Source organism: Scardinius erythrophthalmus (genome assembly GCF_964197995.2).
Source record: "Scardinius erythrophthalmus genome assembly, chromosome: 7".
Taxonomy (NCBI): Eukaryota; Metazoa; Chordata; class Actinopteri; order Cypriniformes; family Leuciscidae; genus Scardinius; species Scardinius erythrophthalmus.
Genome location: NC_138227.1, coordinates 6758863 through 6780526, shown reverse-complemented (window position 1 = coordinate 6780526; position 21664 = coordinate 6758863). Strand labels below are relative to the sequence as shown.

At 38.1% G+C, this 21664-nt stretch overlaps 1 protein-coding gene and 1 long non-coding RNA gene across 2 annotated transcripts; both read right to left on the bottom strand.

Annotated features, from left to right (window-relative positions):
* Positions 1–1711: 1711 nt before the first annotated feature.
* On the bottom strand, positions 1712–8634 carry LOC308693957. Its single transcript, XR_014030531.1, has 3 exons — positions 8479–8634; positions 3638–3886; positions 1712–3350 (listed from the first exon to the last, which is right to left on the bottom strand). It is a non-coding gene; the product is annotated as an uncharacterized lncRNA (long non-coding RNA).
* Positions 8635–10742: 2108 nt separating this feature from the next.
* On the bottom strand, positions 10743–20103 carry LOC308693956 (uncharacterized protein). The gene is made up of 3 exons (XM_081371149.1): positions 19985–20103; positions 14830–15078; positions 10743–14519 (listed from the first exon to the last, which is right to left on the bottom strand). The coding sequence occupies exons 2-3, from the start codon at positions 14912–14914 to the stop codon at positions 13678–13680; spliced, it is 927 nt and encodes a 308-aa protein (XP_081227275.1). The 5' UTR covers positions 14915–15078; positions 19985–20103; the 3' UTR covers positions 10743–13677.
* Positions 20104–21664: the final 1561 nt, after the last annotated feature.

The following is a 21664-nucleotide window of genomic DNA, read 5'->3' as shown; positions in this document are numbered from 1 at the left end:
TTCATTGTCTTCAAGGGTCTTATCCAAGCACCTTAGGCTAGGGCCCTAGAACATGTTGTTCTGCTTAAACATAGCTCGGTGTGATTGGAGCGGTTCCCCATAGCGTATAGACCTTTTGTAGCCCCACCTCTTTTCAGCGCTGCGCTTGCTGTCTTTTGTCTTCTGGTTTGTATTTTCACAGCGATCTTACGTGAATGAACTCCCAGTTTTAAAATCTTCCCGGTCTACTGACATTTGTTAAGACATATGATTTAAACGTTACAATGCTCATGCTAACTTTCGTTAACTCTACAATAAGTAAATCCACTTCACCAGCTAGTTAATCTTCGACAGAGATGCCATAGACATATACAGAGCTACCGCAAAACCGTAAGTTCAAAGACAATATCCTAAAGAGGGCCACGCACTTGTTTCTCTGGTGCATAAGGTCTATAGCAAGACACAATACAGGTGAACATTTCGAAAAGGAAAATCTCAGTTACTATCGTAACCTTGGTTTCCTGATATAAAGGGAGCGAGTATTGTGTAGACGGCCATGTTATGGCGCTACACGACTTGGTGTACATCGCTTTGTATTTTATCATTTATAAGTGATATAAAATTGTTCATGAAGGCTGGAAATGAAAATGCCTTATATTCAGGTGTGCATTATTATTAGGTACATTTTCTTTTACAAATAAATTAAGCCCAAAAAGAGATTTAACTTTAATTATAAGATTAAATTATTAAATGCCCATGAGAAGGGTGCAGTACTAATGCAATACTAGAAATTGCAGAAGGCATGACCATTGGACAGTGAAAGGCTCATTTGGGTCAGGCAAAAACAGTTTTCAACCATATAATTTTCAGTTCAAGTTTTCTTTTTTGTTGTCATGCCCAATTCTCGTCAATCCTTAAAAAATAGTTAATTCATGAAATTCGTTCAAAAAGCTTATACATCCAGTAATGGAACAAGTGAGTGAGTCATTCATTCAAAACGATTTGGAAAAATAATTTAAAGATTTAGTCTATGAATAAAATGACTGCATTGCAACAACTGACTTTCTGTCAGAGCCAAATGACATGTTATTTGGTTTAATTGTATATCAAAATCGTGGTTTCTATTTTAAACAAAACATCATGATTCTCAAGTTATCCAGAACAGAAAGGGTGCCATTACTTTGACAATACAAATAGCCTATACAAATTTATCACACCATTCAGGTACCTGAAAACAAACTAACTGAATGAATGAATGAATGGATGGATATGCTTTGCTAACTGTGACACTTGGATAACGCTTCTTTATATGATTCACTACAGAGCTTGAGAGTCTAAAACTCTATCTACATTAGTGCGTCTTCTCTCTGTATGAACTCGCTCGTGTGATTCCAGTGCAGACAAACCTTATTCACGATATGAGGGCTTTTACTCTGGAGCTGGTTAATGTTAAACTCTGTAATCTGGTAACATCGCTCACCTGTAGACTGGAAATATACGGCATCCGGAGAAAATATTCCACATTAGTCCTTCATTTACTATCGTTAACAGCGTCACTTACAGCAGCCTCAACTGGTGAAAGTTTCAGCTCGTCTCTCTCGCTTCTCTCTTCTGCGCAGGCGCGTTAGTTCATGTCATGTTTCTTAAAGGGGCCGCGTGTTATTTTATTTATTTATTTATTTTTTGGGACGCGTACATACCATTGTATTCAAAGGCTTCCGTCTTTTTTGTTGACATCTTTATTTGTCTAAAATTTAAATTTACCCATTAATAACTTGGTCACGGAGCAGTTGCGTAATGTCACATTTTCAATCAAGCTGATATTCGGGAAAACAGCACTTTAGATTTTATGTTGATTGGTTGTATGATGCTTGAGTTGCTCCTCTTATAAATATAAAAACACAGGAAAATTAAATATTTGTTACCCCAATATCTTGAATATTTTAATGGCTTTTCTGCCCCACTGTAACAGGTAACAAGTTTAGTGAGACAGTATAGAAATTATCAATCTCGATAAAGAAATGTGACATAAAAAACATACAAATTTATCAATATTCTTCCAAATGTTCACTCTTTTGAACTAAAAGCATTAAAGATAGTTGTTTTATGCAGTCCCATGACCACAAACAAACAGTAGCAAATGTGATTGAATTTGATATGGTCTGTACAGTGGAAATGCGGTTAATGATTTCTCACTGACATATAAATGAACAAATCAAACAAATGCAAACAGGTAAAAGTGAAGCCCCTACCGGACAGAGTCAGTCTAGACCAATAGAGAGTCCGGCTCAAAACACACATGATTTCTCTCATGGTCTGTATTTTCTGGTGCTGTTTAGAGTCCAGCAGTGAAAAACTCTTTCCACAAACACATATTAGACTTGTTTTCAGGTTAAACAATCTCAGTTAAATGCTTTTTGTCAAGAAGAGATGTTTTTCAGTTTATTTCTCATAATTGCATGTACTATCAGAAGACAATATAGTAAACTTAGCAAATAAGTATGACATTAATATATCCAATTCAAGATGGACAGATTTTGCAAAAAAATAAATAAAAAATATTTACACTTTTGAAGCTTCAACTCTTAAATCTTTCTAGTCTTCCATTCTTTTTAACAAATGACATCGAATAGACAATCTCCATATTTTATATTGCGGAATTTACCTGAATGTATTTGATATGAAAACAAATGTTGATCACTTGCAACAGTTTTTCGTATGAGCATGAAGGCTTGATAAATGTCTAAAACTCTCTCCACACTGAGTACAGTCATACGGCTTCTCTCCAGTATGAACTCGCTCGTGTGATTTCAGGTTTCCAGAATGAGTGAAAGTCTTGTCACAATATGAGCACTTGTAAGGTCTTTCTGCAGTATGAATTCTTTGGTGCTGTTTCAGATGACTAGATGTAGTAAAGCTCTTCCCACAATCACAACACACATGATCTCTCACTTCATTGTGTGTTTTCTGGTGCCGTTTAAAATTGTTCAGTCTTGAAAAACTCTTTCCACAGAGAGAACACACATAAGGCCTCTCATCTGAATGAACTTTCAGATGATCTTTTAGATGTGATGACAAAATAAACTCTTTACCACACTGATCACAGTTAAATGGTTTTTCTCCAGAGTGAATACGCAGATGAATTTTGAGTAAGGATGAAGATGTGAAACTCTTTCCACACTGAGAGCATGGATACGGTTTCTCTCCAGTGTGAATTCTTATGTGTCTGTTAAGGTCTCCTTTTTGACTGAAACTCTTTCCACACTGAGAGCAGGAGTGCAGCTTATTGGCTTTTGATCCTTGAATTTTGAAGTCACAGTGTTTCTTTACTTCATTCAGTTCTTCTCTTAGCTCTGTTACTTCCATCTGATCTAGAATGAACATATCAAGTAGATATAATCAGTTTAAGGAGGATAATTTCAAGGAAAATTCAAGTGAAACCAAACAGACAACAAGAGAGTAGGTTTCTGTCTGTGTGAGTATAAAATATCAGATCTTTGATGTTGAAGGTTTGTTATATAATTCTCATTAATTTGAATATGCTTTATACAAGTTTGGGATCATTTCGAATTTCTACATCATTTATCATCAATATACTACTTATTATTTCACAGCCACAAAAGCATACAACAATGAAGAACCAAGAATGGACACCAACCTATTTGTTCCTCAGTATCTTCATGTTTTATTCTGGATGGTTCTGGATCTCTCATGTCTTCAATCTCCTCTTTAATAAACTCCATCTTTAACAGTCACACAGATTTCAGCTGCTACTCCTGGAGTTTGTCCTTCTCTTGTAGGATGATGGGAATATTCCCAGTATTTATTGGTGAATTGTTGTGGGAGGGGCTTCACAGCAGGTGTGAACTGTGATCACTGTGTGATACTGACGCCAACAGGACCAGGTCTAGAAAAAACAAAAGATTTAAAAAAGAAATTATACTGTATAAATTTAACAGAAAACACATATGGTCCCTTTTCCCATCCTATGGTGAGATGAGCTCCCCTTTGGCAGGATCTGCGCTCGGTTCAGGATGCGCCTTGATTGGTTTGTGTAATTCTCAGCACTGCGTTAATTTAATAAAAGGCTTAAATAACCAGAGAAAAATGAGTTTTCCCCATAGCATCAAGAAAGACACAATACTCATTTCTGTTATCTCAGAGAACCAAGGTTATGTTAGTAGAAGACATTATATTATTCAATTAATATCTAAACTTATCAGAAATCTAACAAGATGACAGAAATTCACTTAAAATGTACACTATGTAGATGTTAATAAACAAAACTGCATGCATCTTGCGGAAAAAACATTGTAGCCAGAACTACTTGGTCACTAACGTAACCTCAGTTCCCTGAGATGAGTATTCCACTGGACCAGGCCCACGAAGAGGCCATACCTCTCGTGGAGTGAGCACTGACTCCCAAGGGGCAAGGAAGGCCCTTAGATTTGTAAGCTTGCGCAATAGCATCTACTATCCAGCGCGACAGCCTTTGCTTTGTAGCAGCCAAACCTTTAGTGCGACCGCCAAAGCATTTGAAGAGCTGCTCTGAATGCCTAAACGGGGCAGAGCGCTCCAGATAAATTCTGAGAGCCCTTCCAGAGCAGAGTAAATGCACGTCACTCTCATAATCTGGCGAGGAGAGAGCCGCCAGGGAAATGACCAGTGCTCTAAATGGAGTGGAGAGCACTTTAGGGACATAGCCGTGCCACGGTTTAAGGATGACCTTAGAGTCATTTGGCCCGAATTCCAGGCAGGAAGCGCTTATGGATAGCGCTTGTAGGTCACCCTACCCGCTTGACTGAGGCGAGCACCAGCAGAAAACCAGTTTTGAGCGAGAGCGACTTCAGGTCTACTGACCGAAGCGGCTCGAATGGGGGACCTTTCATGGCTTCCAGAACCTTAGAGAGGTCCCAGATAGGCACAGACGGGGGGCGCGGAGGGTTCAACCTCCTAGCGCCCTTGAGAAAACGCACAATGAGTTTGTTTCTTCCTAGCGGTTTGTCGGCTATCGGAGCGTGAAACACTGTTATTGCCGCCACATAGACTTTGAGCGTGTAGACTTTAATGCGTTCCGCATCCAGCAGCTCTTGCAAAAATGTGAGCACACTTGGTACTTCACATGTCTGAGGGTCTACGTTTTGTGCAGCACACCAGCCAGCAAACACCGCCCATTTCTGAGCATACAAGCGCCTCGTTGAGGGCGCTCTCGCCTCTGAAATGGTCTTTAGCACCTTATCCGGGAGATGCTCGGGTACCCGTTGAGAGGCCATGCATGGAGGGCCCATAAATCTGGACGGGGGTGCAAAATCGTTCCCCTCGCCTGTGTGAGGAGGTCTCTCCTCAGGGGAATCGGCCAAGGGGCTGTTCGTCCAGCATCTGTAAGAGCTCTGGGTACCAACACTGGGTTTTCCAGAGGAGGGCTCCTAACAGCACTGCACACCTGTATTCCCTGATCCTTTTGATGACCTGCGGTAGCATCATGAATTAGCGATTCAAATTATTTCAGAGAATTAAATTAGAATAGAACAACATGTTTAGGTAGCAACGTTTAAAAAAAAAAAAACTTCAAGTTGCCATTATTATAGTCTGTGTTCGCGCAACTTGCATCATTAAGCCAGTAGGTGGCGACAAGTGACTGTCTTCATGAGCGAACAATTGAACCGTTAAATGAACAGATTAGTCCAAAAGCATTGATTATTTTAGGAAAGAAAAAGTAGGCTAGCTGAAACAGATCTTTGATGCTCTACTAATTGCTCATATAACTCTGGACACAGAAGAATTGCATTGGCATTTGATTGAAATGTAACATCTATGCAAAATAATCCTTGAATCATTTATTTAAGGCCATTCCCATTTCGAACATGTGATTGTGTATTGTCAACAATAAGCATAAAAAAGTTCTGCATTTTCATTTTGCAGTGATGGATCATTCAAACTGATTCTCATGATTAAAAATCTGTAATCTGCTTGACAAAATCATTTATGCTACTGCCCACTGACATGCTTTTAAAGCTACTGTCGCCCAATTTTATTTATTTGTTGGCCTTCAAACAGCTTAAAATGCACATGTCAAGATCAGGAAAATCTAAATTTTCTCGTGGGGGATGCCCCAGAACCCCCCTAGCAAGATCACCTTTGGGACCTCGGTATTTATAAAACCCTTTTTATATTTTAGAATGCAAATAAGCTTCCCTTCCCTTAAAACTGGATTCACCTTTAAATGTTTAATAATTGTAGATTTTGTGCGGTTTTGAAAATTGGTCAAAAACCTTGGTGCGGATGGATGGCGGATGGATGATGAGTTTTGTGATGCGGTTGCGGATGAAATAATAGCCCATCCGCGCATCTCTACCGTATATAAAGTTATTGTCTTTCAAAAGTAAGAGTCGACTCGTTGTGACGTCAAGACGAAGCATTAGCATATTGTCCGCCCACTTATTACGCACGCAGACACCAGGGAAAACTCGAACCTCAAACCAGCAGCTGATTCCTGTGGATACTGGATAGCATCAGGTCAAGAAGACGCTGTGCTCTACAATGTGAAGGTAAAGCCAGTTTTTTTTTCACTGCCCAAGGACGAGCATGTGAAGAATCAGTGGTTAAAATTCATCTTTACCACAATATCACAACAGTATAATCCTAAACTTTTGCAGTGTTCCCTTTATTTTACTGACGACTTGTCAAATCTCAGAGTTTAGTGTATATGCAAACCACTTGCTCATGGCAGATGGAGTTCAAAATACTTAGTTTTGAGTTTTATATTGTGTAACTTGGGTCTCCTGCTAACTGGCTAACTCACGTTATCACTGTGTTACTGAAATACTTCTGCTAATCAGTTTGTGGGCCACGATTACCTATAACTGTGTCTATTAATGCAGATTGTCTGTCGTTCTCACTACTTTGAGGAAAGATTAATCATGGAGCAAGATTTGTTTTACCATTAGGCTACATCAGTCATTCACGCTAGAGCTCGGCTAACGTTGCATACATGCACTGTTATTGATACAGTTTCCACGTGTCCACTGCAATATATAATCTTTTATTATAAAATAAAGTAAAATAAGTAAAATAACTGGTTTATTGATAGACATGCATTTGTTAATATGCTGATGGTGAGGAATTACAGTTGCAACATCTCATAATGTACCTCAAACTGAGTAGTATCACTGAGAAACGTCCTGCTCGAGTCGTCCTTGCGATGGAGGTTTGGGTTGAATAACTAGTTCTTCCAGTGTTTCATCATCGGACTCGCGCTCACATTGATATAGTAAAGTCAACATCATTGTTCGTTACTGTCTTTAGTTAACGGTGTAGGAAGCCTTGGGACAAGCAGAGCTGATGTTGTTAAGGCAATGGACGTTTTTGTTTTCGACGCGGTAAACCAATCACAACAGACGGAGCTGTCTGGCCAATCAGTGCAGAGTAGCTTGTGGAAAGGAGGGATTTAGAGAGATTGATTCATTTGATGAGTCGTTTGAGGATCATTGAAAATGTGGTGATGTGCAAATGCAGGCTATATTATGAGGAAATTAAAAAAAATAATTTTACCTTTGATGCATAAACTTGTTGCACTAATCACGTGAATGGTGTATTTCAGAGTCAGAAAGAGAGTTTGCAGGTGTGGTTTCTGTAGCCTTGCTTTAATAGTATTTTTAGTCATGTACGTTCATAACATGAAACACATCGATAGATGATTATCATACAAAGGGGTGATCCTGTAGTTTGTCTGACACTATTGACGTGCTTGATGTGCCAATTTACAGAAGATCTCAGACATTACCATAATGAATGAGGTGAAAACAGGGACTATTGAATGCGATAAAGATGATTTTCAGCAGCTCAGTTAAACATAATGGCGCTGTAATTTTGTTTGTTAGACTCTTAATTAGCTAATTTTCAGTTCAAGTTTTATTTTTTATTTTTTGTTGTCATGCCCAATTCTCATCAATCCTTAAAAAATTGTTAATTCATGAAATTCGTTCAAAAAGCTTATACATCCAGTAATGGGACAAGTGAGTGAGTCATTCATTCGATGTGGAAAAATAATTTAAAGATTTAGTCTATGAATAAAATGACTGCATTGCAACAACTGGCTTTCTGTCAGAGCCAAATGACATGCCATTTGGTTTAATTGTATATCAAAATCGTGGTTTCTATTTTAAACAAACATCATGATTCTCAGTTTATCCAGAACAGAAAGGGTGCCATTACTTTGACAATACAAATACAAATTTGTCACACCATTCAGGTACCTGAAAACAAACTGACTGGATGAATGGATGGATATGCTTTGCTAACTGTGACACTTGGACAACGCTTCTTTCTATGATTCACTACAGAGCTTGAAAGTCTAAAACTCTCTCCACATTAGTGCGGCTTCTTTCTGTATGAACTCGCTCGTGTGATTCCAGTGCAGACAAACCTTATTCACGATATGACGGCTAGTACTCTGGAGCTGGTTAATGTTAAACTCTGTAATCTGGGAACATCGCTCACCTGCAGACTGGAAATATACGGCATCCAGTGAAAATATTCCATATTTGTCCTTCATCCACGATCGTTAACAGTGACATATTCAGCCTCAACTGGTGAAAGTTTCAGCTCGTCTCTCTCGCTTCTCTCTTCTGCGCAGGCGCAGTGCGCGATGTCATCATGTTTCTTAAAGGAGCCGCATGTTATACCATTGTATTTTGGGTTTTACGGCAGCTTGCATCCAATTTGCTGCATTACTGCCCCCTACTCTACTAAATTTCCTTATTCTCTTGTCCAATCCGGTTTCTTTTAAAAAACCTACTAAATATTCCCTGCCTTTCTGTTTCTCTGCACATTCTAAAATACTTTTAACAGTTGGAAATAGATTTGCCTGCTTAAATAAGGTTAACTAATTAGAAATAACACTTTGAACATTTTGCTATAATTTCTATTGCTGCTACTAGTCAATCATCAACAAAATCTATCTTTTTGTTTACAAACTTTATTTGTCTAAAATTTTAAGTTACCCATTAATAACTTGGTTACGGAGCAGTTGCGTAATGTCACAATTACAATCAAGCTGATATTCGGAAAAAACAGCACTCTTGGTTTTATGTTGATTGGTTGTATGATGCTTGAGTTGTTCCTCTTATAAATATAAAAACACCCCAATATCTTAAATGTGGGGGGCATTTGTTATTTTTAATGGCTTTTAATCTGCCCCAGTGTAGCAGGTAACACATTTAGTGAGACAGTACAGAAATGATCAATCTCGATGAAGAAATGTGACATAAAAAACATACATATTTATCAATATTCTTCCAAATGTTCACTCTTTTGAACTAAAAGCCTGAAAGAGAGTTGTTTTGTGCAGTCCCATGACCACAAACAAACAGGAGCAAATGTGATTGAATTTGATATGGTCTGTACAGTGGAAATGCGGTTAATAGAACGACAGAAGGAGGAGGTTGCGATCGCTCAACAGCCTGAGGACGTGAGGATGAGAGCCAACATGAACTGGTGGTGTGAATGAGGGGGAATATGCCAATCTATGCCGACTGAAATAGAGTGTCTGTGCTGTGGCGAGTGGGAAAAGTTACTGGGATGCACCAATATGAAAATTGTGTCCAATCCCGATAATTCTTTACATTTGAAAGCCGATAACCGATATATTGGCAGATAAATCTAAATTCAAATTTTGATATACTTTGATAGCCAAAAGACTCATCATTAGTCCCAAACACTTTAACATAAATCAAACATATAGAATATAGTAGCTTAGTTTGAACCAGTGTAAGATTCCTTAACTTTTAAAATTAAATTTACACTCCTATGGCCAACTTTCTTTATTAAAAAATGGTAACACTTTATAATAAAGTTTAATTTGTTAGCATTAGTTAACATGAACCAACAATTAATGAACAATACTTCTACAGCATTTATTAATCTTAGTTCATGTTAAGCTCAACATTTTATAATACATTTTTAAGATCCAAATTCCAAAGTTGTATCTGAACATGCACTGAACTAACATGAACACAAATATTTTATTAACTAACATTAACAAAGGCTATTGTTAGTTCATGTTAATGCATAAACAAATGAGACCTTATTGTAAAGTGTTACCAAAAATTAAAATACAATTAAAATAAAATACCTAAATAATGCAAACAACTAACATTCGGCTGCATATAAAGAAACAAAATGCATGTACCATGGATAAATACAATGGAATCGCCTCCGCACGGACAATAAGGAAATTATTTTAATCAAACCATTGATGAAAATAATACGATAACAAAAAATGCTAGTTATTAATAACGCATCAATGTTTTTGCAAAAAAAAAAAAAAAAAAAAAAAAACATTTTTAATATTACAGTAATAGTAAACATCTTCAATTATAGGCTTACTGTTTCAAATGGCTTCATTGCTGTTAGAGCTGCGCTCGCTGAAGCTGAAGAGAACTGAAGAACTTTTCAAGCAGGTTGTTTAAATCAAGGAAACGCATCCTGTGTGAGATTAATCAGATATTTATATTTCATAAACGTAATATTACAACTTATATCTGCACAAAATGACGTGAATGAACAAACGAACTTGACTGCTGGCCAGAACACGCTATTTCCACAACAATGCGCTGAAACACGGTAACTAAACCCAGAAAATTGACGTTTTATTACAATAGTGTTCTCATAATAATGTCATATGTATGACAGCCCCAACTATATTTATAAATGCGCATTGCTGTTTAAGCTGTGCACGCTAAAAATAAAGATGATCACCAGTAGGTTACAATTACGCGCTTTAATGCATCGTTAATTAACTCAAACAAACGCATCCTATATTAGATTAATCAGATACTGTATACACACTAAATTAACATATCACAACTTACAAGCTGCGAATGCTCAAGCGAACTTGTCTGTGCTTGTCATGAAGTCTTGACTCGGTGGACACGTTCTTTCCGCCACAAGGCTGTAACAAATTAGCTCAAAGGGGAAATATTAATAATAACAACAAATTACCAATTATGATTAATTATTAATATTTGGGTCGGTTAATTAGATTAACTTGAGGTAGCTAAATTAATATTACAATCAATTAATCAGTTCCAACAAACTCTTTTGATTATTCAGTTATTCTAAGAAAAGTGTATCTTTCATGGCCACCGAAAAATAATTATTTCTTTGCATGTACAGCGCTTAGAGCATGTAACAAGATCAAGATCGTAAAATGGACTTTGTTGCAAGCAGATAATCAGAACCAACTATATATTGTGCACAAGTTTTATGAACTAAATCACAAACATAACTAGACAAACATACATATATTCACATACATGCATAGGTAAAAGGGTGAGTGATATGGAACCGGAAGCAGGAAATGGATCTATGGAAAAGACCAATTTAACTATGAAAAGAACCATCAGCTTATCATTTTCAGAGCACCTCTTTAAATTGATACTTGCATGGTATGTGCAGAGGACAATTCTTGAAGTGGTTGAAAATTGAGTTCGTCGGTGGGTCCATGAGTGTCAAATGTCACTGTACAAGTTGCAGTCGTTTTCTTCTCTGCTGGATGGAGAAGATATGATGAACTTGCATGGTGGTTTCGACGCTGTTGTGGTTGAGAGAGAGTCCGCACTATCAATGTGAAGATGCAAAGGCCAGAGAGAAGAGCTAAAGAGGGGGAGGTCACTGTGGACTGTCTCTAATAAAGCCTGAGAACGGCCCCACCCCTCCTGTCGATAACGATAACATCAAAAATTAGGGCCCTATAAAATCCGTTTTATTTTTTCCCAAATTCCGTTTTATTTTTTCCCAAATTCCGTTTTTTCCGTTTTAATTTTTGGGAATTCAGGGTTTTTTTTACCCTTTACTGTTATTTTAGTCGTAAAAAGAGTGTTTTTAATGTTAATGATTAAAATGTACACAAATAAAATAGGAATGACCCTAAATTTATTGAGGTAACAAACAAAATTATCATTTTAAGAGGTGTTAAATGTGGTTTGGTTTGTTTACATTAGTGAATGTATTAGGCTAACTAACATGAACCACGAGCAATACATTTGTTACTGTATTTATTAATCTTTGTTAATTTTAGTTAACCCTAACCCTGTATTTTTATTATGTTACTTCACACAGTGCATTAGGCTAACTAATGTTAACAAATACAACTTTTCATTTAAATAATGTAGACTACTAAATGGTGAAATAACATTAATAAAGATTAATAAATGCTGTAGAAGTACAGTTTATTAATAGTTAATGTTAACTGATCTAGTTAACTAGAGTTTAATAAATGGAACCTTATTGTAAAGTGTTACCGATTTTGTTATACACCGATTCAGTGTTGGACAGATCAGTTGTTTTAACCATTCATTAAAGTGAATCGGTTCAAAGGAGTCATTAGTTCGCGAATCAGACGTATCATTAGCAGACTTGTACGCGTTGTGTGATTATCCCGGCAGTTAGGACATCGCACAAGATTTGTCAACACAGAAAACATTTCATCATTGGATAGGTTTTGTTTAGTTTATTGAAAGTGTTTTTTATGTCAGCTGAATGGGCAGAACGCTTTTCAGAGAAGAAGGCAAGGTAAAAAAGTTTTTTTTTGCACAATTCACACCCAGCGGTAGCTTAATTCAGGGAAAAAAATGACCGAATGCTCCACGTGAAACTTCGTTCTTCCGATCTTTTACCATTGTGTCAATTCTCAATTGATTTAGATTAATAAGCGCGAGGGAGTGAGAGAGAGCAAGACAGTTTGAAGACGCGCGCGCGACCGGGCCTCTCTCTCTCTCTGCTCGTTCTTTCAGTAATATGCGATTTTCCTCAGACATATGTTTTTCTCCCACACAAAAACAGAATTTTATTCCAAATATGTAAAATTCCGCGAAATTCCGCGTTGACACTAGATTCTGCGTTAATTTGCCAATTCCGCGATTCCGTGATCGCGGAAATTATAGGGCCCTAAAAAATGACCATTTATCGGCCGATATCGATATGTGGTTGATATATATTGTGCATCCCTACAAGTTACTGCCACCGATGACCAGGCTCAACGCGTCAGATCAAGATAAGCGTGCCCGCAGTTGTGTCACAGCTACCGAGGATTTCACTGCGTTGATCCATCCTGCAGCACTCGATTTTTTTTTCCGTTGTGTTAAAGTGAACTGGAAAAAACAGACCAAACGGACAGCTGTCCACAGAGCAAGTGATCATTTTAAACATGACGCATGTATAGATCGACCCATATTATACCTGTATTCACAAGTCGTGGGATTTCATGTGTTGCGTGATATCTCTGCGCCCAAGTAGCAATGCTTCGCCTGTGCTTCCCCCTAATCTAGTCCCATGTCAACATCTGCCTAGGAAATCGCCTAGTGTTAATCTGCATCGCTATTTGTACTCGTTGTGTACTCGCAGGCCACAAGAAGTAATTAGTTGTTTTTTTAATCACTTTTACTCAGGACATGCTAGTTGGCAACAAAGGATTCCATTCATTAAGCTAAGCTAAGATCGCGCCGACCCTGTCAACTAAAACAATCCATGCACTGAGACAAAAATGCATTTGCCCACCTATCTAAATGTAAACGGTGGAATGTTCCTTTAAATATATCTAGTCTTCATTAATTTTAACAAAAAAATTTAAATAGACAATCTCAATATTTTCTCTTGCGGAATTTACCTGAATGTATTTGATATAGAACTGAATGTTGATCACTTGCAACAGGTTTTTATATGACCATGAAGGCTTGATAAACTTCTAAAACTCTTCTCACACTGAGTACAGTCGTACGGCTTCTCTCCAGTATGAACTCGCTCGTGTGATTTCAGAGGTCCAGACTGAGTGAAACTCTTGTGACAATATGAGCACTTGTAAGGTCTTTCTCCAGTATGAATTCTTTGGTGCTCTTTCAGATCACCTGATGTAGTAAAGCTCTTCCCACAGTCAAAGCACACATGATCTCTCACTTCATTATGTGTTTTCTGGTGCCGTTTAAAATTGTTCAGCCATGAATAACTCTTTCCACAGAGAGAACACACATAAGGCCTCTCATCTGAATGAACTTTCAGATGTTCTTTTAGACGTGAAGATGAAATAAAATCTTTACCACACTGATCACAGTTAAATGGTTTCTCTCCAGAGCGAATACGCAGATGATTTCTGAGAGCAGATAAATATGTGTAACTCTGTCCACACTGAGAGCATGTATACGGTTTCTCTCCAGTGTGAATTCTCATGTGTTTGTTAAGGTCTCCTTTTTGACTGAAACTCTTTCCACACTGAGAGCATGTGTACGGTTTCTCTCCAGTGTGAATTCTCATGTGTTTGATAAGGTATCCTTTTTGACGGAAACTCTTTCCACACTGAGAGCATGGATACGGTTTCTCTCCAGTGTGAATTCTCATGTGTTTGTTAAGGTTTCCTTTTTGACTGAAACTCCTTCCACACTGTGAGCAGGAGTGCAGCTTTTTGGCTTTTGTTCCTTGAGTTTTGAAGTCACAGTGTTTCTTTACTTCATTCAGTTCTTCTCTTAGCTCTGTTATTTCCATCTTATCTAGAATGAACACAGCAAGTAGTTATAATCAGTTTAAGGAGGATAATTTCAAGGAAAATTCAAGTGAACACAAGCAGAAAACAAGAGAATAGGTTTCTGTCTATGTGAGTATAAAGTATCAGATCTTTGATGTTGAAGGTTTGTTATATCATTCTCATTAATTTGAATAATAAAATGTGTTTGACACACTGCTATATACAAGATTAGGATAATTTAGATGAATTTCTCTATCATTTATCATCAATATACTACTTAATATTTCACAGTCACCAAAGCAGTCAACAATGAAGAATCAAGAATGGACACCAACCTATTTGTTCCTCAGTATCTTCATGTTTTATTCTGGATGGTTCTGGATCACTCATGTCTTCAATCTCCTCTTTAATAAACTCCATCTTTAACAGTCACACAGATTTCAGCTGCTACTCCTGGAGTTTGTCCCTCTCTTGTAGGACGATGGGAATATTCCCAGTATTTATTGGTGAATTGTTGTGGGAGGGGCTTCACAGCAGGTGTGAACTGTGATCACTGTGTGATACTGACGCCCACAGGACCAGATCTGGAATTGGAAAGTTATTGAATTTATAATGAACTACTTTAATTACTTGATAGTTAAGTGAATATACAGTGAGAAAAATAAGTATTTGAACACCCTGCTATTTTGCAAGTTCTCCCACTTGGAAATCATGGAGGGGTCTGAAATTGTCATCGTAGGTGCATGTCCATTGTGAGAGACATAATCTAAAAAAAAATCCAGAAATCACAATATATGATTTTTTAACTATTTATTTGTATGATACAGCTGCAAATAAGTATTTGAACACCTGTCTATCAGCTAGAATTCTGACCCTCAAAGACCTGTTAGTCTGCCTTTAAAATGTCCACCTCCACTCCATTTATTATCCTAAATTAGATGCACCTGTTTGAGGTTGTTAGCTGCATAAAGACACCTGTCAGTAAGAATCCAACTACTAACATGGCCAAGACCAAAGAGCTGTCCAAAGACACTAGAAGACAAAATTGTACACCTCCACAAGGCTGGAAAGGGCTACGGGGAAATTGCCAAGCAGCTTGGTGAAAAAAGGTCCACTGTTGGAGCAATCATTAGAAAATGGAACAAGCTAAACATGACTGTCAATCTCCCTCGGAATGGGGCTCCATGCAAGATCTCACCTCGTGGGGTCTCAATGATCCTAAGAAAGGTGAGAAATCAGCCCAGAACTACACGGGAGGAGCTGGTCAATGACCTGAAAAGAGCTGGGACCACCGTTTCCAAGGTTACTGTTGGTAATACACTAAGACGTCATGGTTTGAAATCATGAATGGCACGGAAGGTTCCCCTGCTTACACCAGCACATGTCAAGGCCCGTCTTAAGTTTGCCAATGACCATTTGGATGATCCAGAGGAGTCATGGGAGAAAGTCATGTGGTCAGATGAGACCAAAATAGAACTTTTTGGTCATAATTCCACTAAACGTGTTTGGAGGAAGAAGAATGATGAGTACCATTCCCAAGAACACCATCCCTACTGTGAAGCATGGGGGTGGTAGCATCATGCTTTGGGTGTGTTTTTCTGCACATGGGACAGGGCGACTGCACTGTATTAAGGAGAGGATGACTGGGGACATGTATTGCGAGATTTTGGGGAACAACCTCCTTCCCTCAGTTAGAGCATTGAAGATGGGTCGAGGCTGGGTCTTCCAACATGACAATGACCCGAAGCACACAGCCAGGATAACCAAGGAGTGGCTCTGTAAGAAGCATATCAAGGTTCTGGCGTGGCCTAGCCAGTCTCCAGACCTAAACCCAATAGAGAATCTTTGGAGGGAGCTCAAACTCCGTGTTTCTCAGCGACAGCCCAGAAACCTGACTGATCTAGAGAAGATCTGTGTGGAGGAGTGGGCCAAAATCCCTCCTGCAGTGTGTGCAAACCTGGTGAAAAACTACAGGAAACGTTTGACCTCTGTAATTGCAAACAAAGGCTACTGTACCAAATATTAACATTGATTTTCTCAGGTGTTCAAATACTTATTTGCAGCTGTATCATACAAATAAATAGTTAAAAAATCATACATTGTGATTTCTGGATTTTTTTTGATTATGTCTCTCACAGTGGACATGCACCTACAATGACAATTTCAGACCCCTCCATTAGAGTTCTCAACGGGTCGGGTCGGCCCGACAAACCCGACGGGACCCACGGGTTCGGGTCGAAAATATAATCAAATGACTCGGGTCGGACCTCGGGCTTAATCTTTTCCGCTCAGTAAAAAAAAAAAAAAAAAAAAAAAAAAAAAAAACCTTTATTAATCATCGCTGCTGTTCACCGAAAAGAAAGTCTGGCTGCTGCGTGTAACGTGCATCATGAGAGGGGCGGGGGCAGACCTGACGCCGCTGAGTGCACGCCTTTAGCCTGGAGAAGAACATGGAGTTGGTGAGAAGTAAACTTGCCGCAGGTGAATTCACCGTCGCTACTACAGCCTATTTACATATTTAAAGTTTATTGTTTCAGTTGTTTGTATTGTTAAAAGGCATGAACATTAAAGGTTGATTTGAATTCCCATCTGCTGGTCATGATAATACGTGTATGAGAGAAAAAAAAATCCGACGCGGCGTCAGGCCGCGGGCAGATAATTCATGTTTATGTGTCGGGTTACATCGGGTCCGGGCTTTAAAAGCCACGGGCCGGGTCGGGTCGGGTTGTAATTTTCAGGCCCGTTGAGAACTCTACCCTCCATGATTTCCAAGTGGGAGAACTTGCAAAATAGCAGGGTGTTCAAATACTTATTTTCCTCACTATATTTGCTGTTATAAATTGTGTTTTGACAAAGGCTGTATATTATCATCATATAAAACAGATCTACAGGGTCATCCGTGTCAAAACAACCAAATTTTAGAAACTTCCCCGGCTAAAATTTGTTATATTGTTAATATTTTTTCGGAAGAAAGCCAGACATAAATGTGATGGGTTTATATTTACTGAGTTATCCAGTATTTTGTAGAGGGGGGTAAAAATGACTTCATTATTTTGAGTTTACACAAGCCCTGAAAAGTGAAGCAAAAACGTCTCGATCGCCCCCTGATGACTGGTCCTAGTATAGGTCATAAGCCCCGCCTCCCCGTGTTATTCAACGGGATGTGAGACCAACTAAACAATTAAATTACACTTCAAATATCTTTTTTCCAAATGTGGTTTCTTTCATTTGCTGTCGTTTTTATCACGCTGATGTAAGTTCAAGTGTCTGTTTCAAAAATAAGTTGGTTTTTAGTTAGTTACGTGATGCTATAAAAACGGTGGTGTAACGTCATGATTGACAGCTGTGATTGACAGGTTTTCCGAGCGAAGTAGTCACTGAAGCACCAACGGACATTTTTTTCGGGATCTTCGGAGGACTGAGGAGATTGTATTTACTTTATTTTAACAAGCCTCTCGTCATACTGCAATCAATTTTTTAAAAAGTGCACTCAGGGAGAGTGCATTCTGCGAGAGTGAGAGCGGAGCGTTGATTTCGCGGCTTTACTTCCTGCTCGCTACTGCGCAGGTCTGGTCCCGAGATCGCTACTGCGCAGGTCTGGTCCCGAGATCGCTACTGCGCAGGTCTGGTCCCGAGATCGCTACTGCGCAGACTCAAGTTCCAAGATGTCAGCGCCATATCGGGACACTGGCGGCTTCACTTCTCACCAATGGAAGAGAGCGAAGGGACGTCGTCCATCTTTTTTTACAGTCTATGGTTTACACAGAGATTGCTAGGTCCCAATGTTCAAATTGTTGAATTTTCCCATTTTCAATGGTTAAAAACCAAATATGGGTATAACTTCTCAAACAGTGGATACTTGTTTTGTTTAAAGAAGAGTGTATGAAGAATAACTAGAAATGTATCTTGTTTCCCTCTATCAAAACAATTGCATACAACATCCAACTCTGATTGCCAAAAATACACTGAAATTAATATTTCCAGTATTTATTGGTCAAGTCAAGTCAAGTCAAGTTTATTTTTTATAGCGCTTTTCACAACACAGGTTGTATCAAAGCAGCTTCACAGTAATAAATTAAAACAATACATCAATGTTTGTTTCTAGTGGAACGTCGACGTTTGGTAATGCTGATCAATAGTATCGTTGATTGATTAATTAAATTAAATATCCCCAAATATCCCCAACTGAGCAAGCCAAAGGCAACAGTGGCAAGGAACCGAAAAACTCCATCAGGTGACCTAATGGAGAAAAAAAAACCTTGGGAGAACCCAGGCTCAGTCGGGGGCCAGTTCTCCTCTGGCGTTTATGAACTATAGGTCAGATTTAACTGTAAGATTAAAAGTATCATATGAATGCCTGGCTGAAGAGATGCGTCTTTAATCTAGTTTTAAACTGAGAGAGCGAGTCTGAGCAACGAACAGTATCAGGAAGGCTATTCCAGAGTTTTGGGGCTAAATGTGAAAATGCTCTCCCTCCTTTGGTGGACCTGGATATCCTTTGAACATTTTGACCAAAAGCCTCGAATTTAGTGATCTTAAAGAGCGCGATGGATTATGGGGCGATAGAAGATCCGTTAAATAGACTGGAGCTAAGCCGTTTAGGGCTTTATAAGTCAGTAGCAATACCTTGTAATTAATACGGGACTTTATAGGTAACCAATGTAGTGATGATAAAATTGGTGTTATATGATCATATTTTCTTGATCAAGTTAGAACTGTTGCGGCGGCATTTTGGACTAACTGTATCTTGTTTATTGAGGAAACAGGACAACCAGCTAATAAAGCATTACAGTAATCTAGATGAATCTTGGTGAATTATTGTGGGAGAAAAATTCGCAAAAGAAAAGAAACAACTGAATTTACACTGAATTTCTTTCATTGTATTTTAGTGAACCTTTTTTGAATAACTTTTAGAAATTTAGGATATTTTATTTAGGATATGTGGTTTGATATTAGTCACATTTAAATCAAGGCTTTTTTAATACTTTCCCAAAGTCTGAGGGAAATAACTGAGTCATCATGTTTAAATGAGCTGCTGAAAAACCTCTTTAGCCCTATTCGCACAGGACAATCATTTGTAATAATTGCGGAGGTTGTGTGTGATCTTAATCCCGCGCGAATCGGCCATGTCTTTAATTTGTAGAGTAAAAATTCCCGCGCAAATGACCTACCATATTTCGCCAACACCGTAATTTCTGAATCACACAAGGTCCCTAGATAATACTAATCCAGTGTGAATAGCTTTTGTCTCTAAAAGTTCCGTTTTCACCTCATTGAGTTTCACATCTTCACTGTGACACTTGGACAACGCTTCTTTCTATGATTCACTACAGAGCTTGAAAGTCTAAAACTCTCTCCACATTAGTGCGTCTTCTCTCTGTATGAACTCGCTCGTGTGATTGCAGTGCAGACAAACCTTATTCACGATATGAGGGCTTTTACTTTGGAGCCGGTTAATGTTAAACTCTGTAATCTGAGAACATCTCTCACCTGCAGACTGGAAATATACGGCATCCGGAGAAAATATTCCGCATCGCTTACAGTGACATATTCAGCCTCAACTGGTGAAAGTTTCAGCTCGTCTCGACTCTCTCGCTTCTCTCTTCTGCGCAGGCGCAGTGCGCGATGTCATCATGTTTCTTAAAGGGGCCGCATGTTATACCATTGTATTCAAAGGGTTAGTTCATTTAGTAAGGCAATAGTCAGGGAGAGTAAGGTTTCTTCTTCATTCTAAAATACTTTTAACATTTGGAAATCGATTTGCCTGTTTTTCAAAATAATGTTAACTAATTAGAAATAACACTTTGAACATTTTGATTGCTGCTAGTCAATCATTAACAAAATCTAACTTTTTGTTGACAAACTTTGTCTAAAATTTAAAGTTACCCATTAATAACTTGGTTATGGAGCAGTTGCATAATATCAAATTTACAATCAAGCTGATATTTGGAAAAAACAGCACACTAGATTTTATGTTGCTTGATTGTATGATGCTATTCCTCTTATAAATATAAAAACACAGGAAAATTAAATATTTTTACCCCAATCGCTTGTATTTTGGGGGCATTTGTTATTTTTAATGGCTTTTCTGCCCCAGTGTAACAGGTAACAAACAGTATAGCAGTACAGAAATGATCAATCTCGATGAAGAAATGTGACATAAAAAACATACATATTTATCAATATTCTTCCAAATGTTCACTCTTTTGAACTAAAAGCCTGAAAGAGAGTTGTTTTGTGCAGTCCCATGACCACAAACAAACAAATGTGATTGAATCTGATATGGTCTGTACAGTGGAAATGCGGTTAATGATTTCTGACTGACATATAAATTAACAAATTAAACGAGTGCAAACAGGTAAAAGTGAAGCCCCTACCGGACAGAGTCAGTCTAGACCAATGGAGAGTCCGGCTCAAAACACTCATGATTTCATGGTCTGTATTTTCTGGAGCTGTTTAGAGTCCAGCAGTGAAAAACTCTTTCCACAAACACATATTAGACTTGTTTTCAGGTTAAACAATCTCAGTTAAATGCTTTTTGATATTAAAAAATATATTTTTTCTGTTTATTTCTCATAACTGTGTGTACTATCAGAAGACAATATAGTAAACTTAGTAAATACACTACTCACAAAAAGTTAGGGATATGTGATTTTCGGGTGAAATTTCAGAATGCACCTAAAATGCAACCTTTACACGTGAACTTAATTTGGCATTTCTACTTAAATGCCCTACTTTCATGATATAATATCACTGTAGCATGAACTTTTTAAATTTTCTATAAATTTCACACGAAACGAAAGTCGAGTATCCCTAACTTTTTGTGAAACCTAAAAGTATGACATTGTAAGGACCATCCATTGGCCCAACGACGGAATCCAAGGCCTGGCGAAGGTTTAATGGACACAGATCTGCGGTAGCACCAGCCTCCTCATAATCTACTAAAATAATGATTTCAGAAAACTTCAGAATAAATCAAGATGTAACATTTATTTGTCAGGTAAAAATGTATCATGCCAATTACAGAAGTAAATGATTAAAAGCCAATTCAGAAATAATAAATACATGACATCACTTACTCAAAGATGACTCTAAAAGTAAGCAATGTTTTCCTGACAGAGACACACAGTGATGGGTCAGGGCCTTCCAACAGGAAAACACTGAAACATC

What these genes read in the sequence shown, in the direction of transcription:
- LOC308693956 (XM_081371149.1), bottom strand. Translation starts at nt 14,914, where the DNA reads ATGGAGTTTATTAAAGAGGAGATTGAAGACATGAGTGATCCAGAACCA. An exon ending in AGATACTGAGGAACAAATAG is followed by an intron (nt 14,520 to 14,829) that starts GTTGGTGTCCAT and finishes TGTTCATTCTAG; the next exon opens with ATAAGATGGAAATAACAGAG.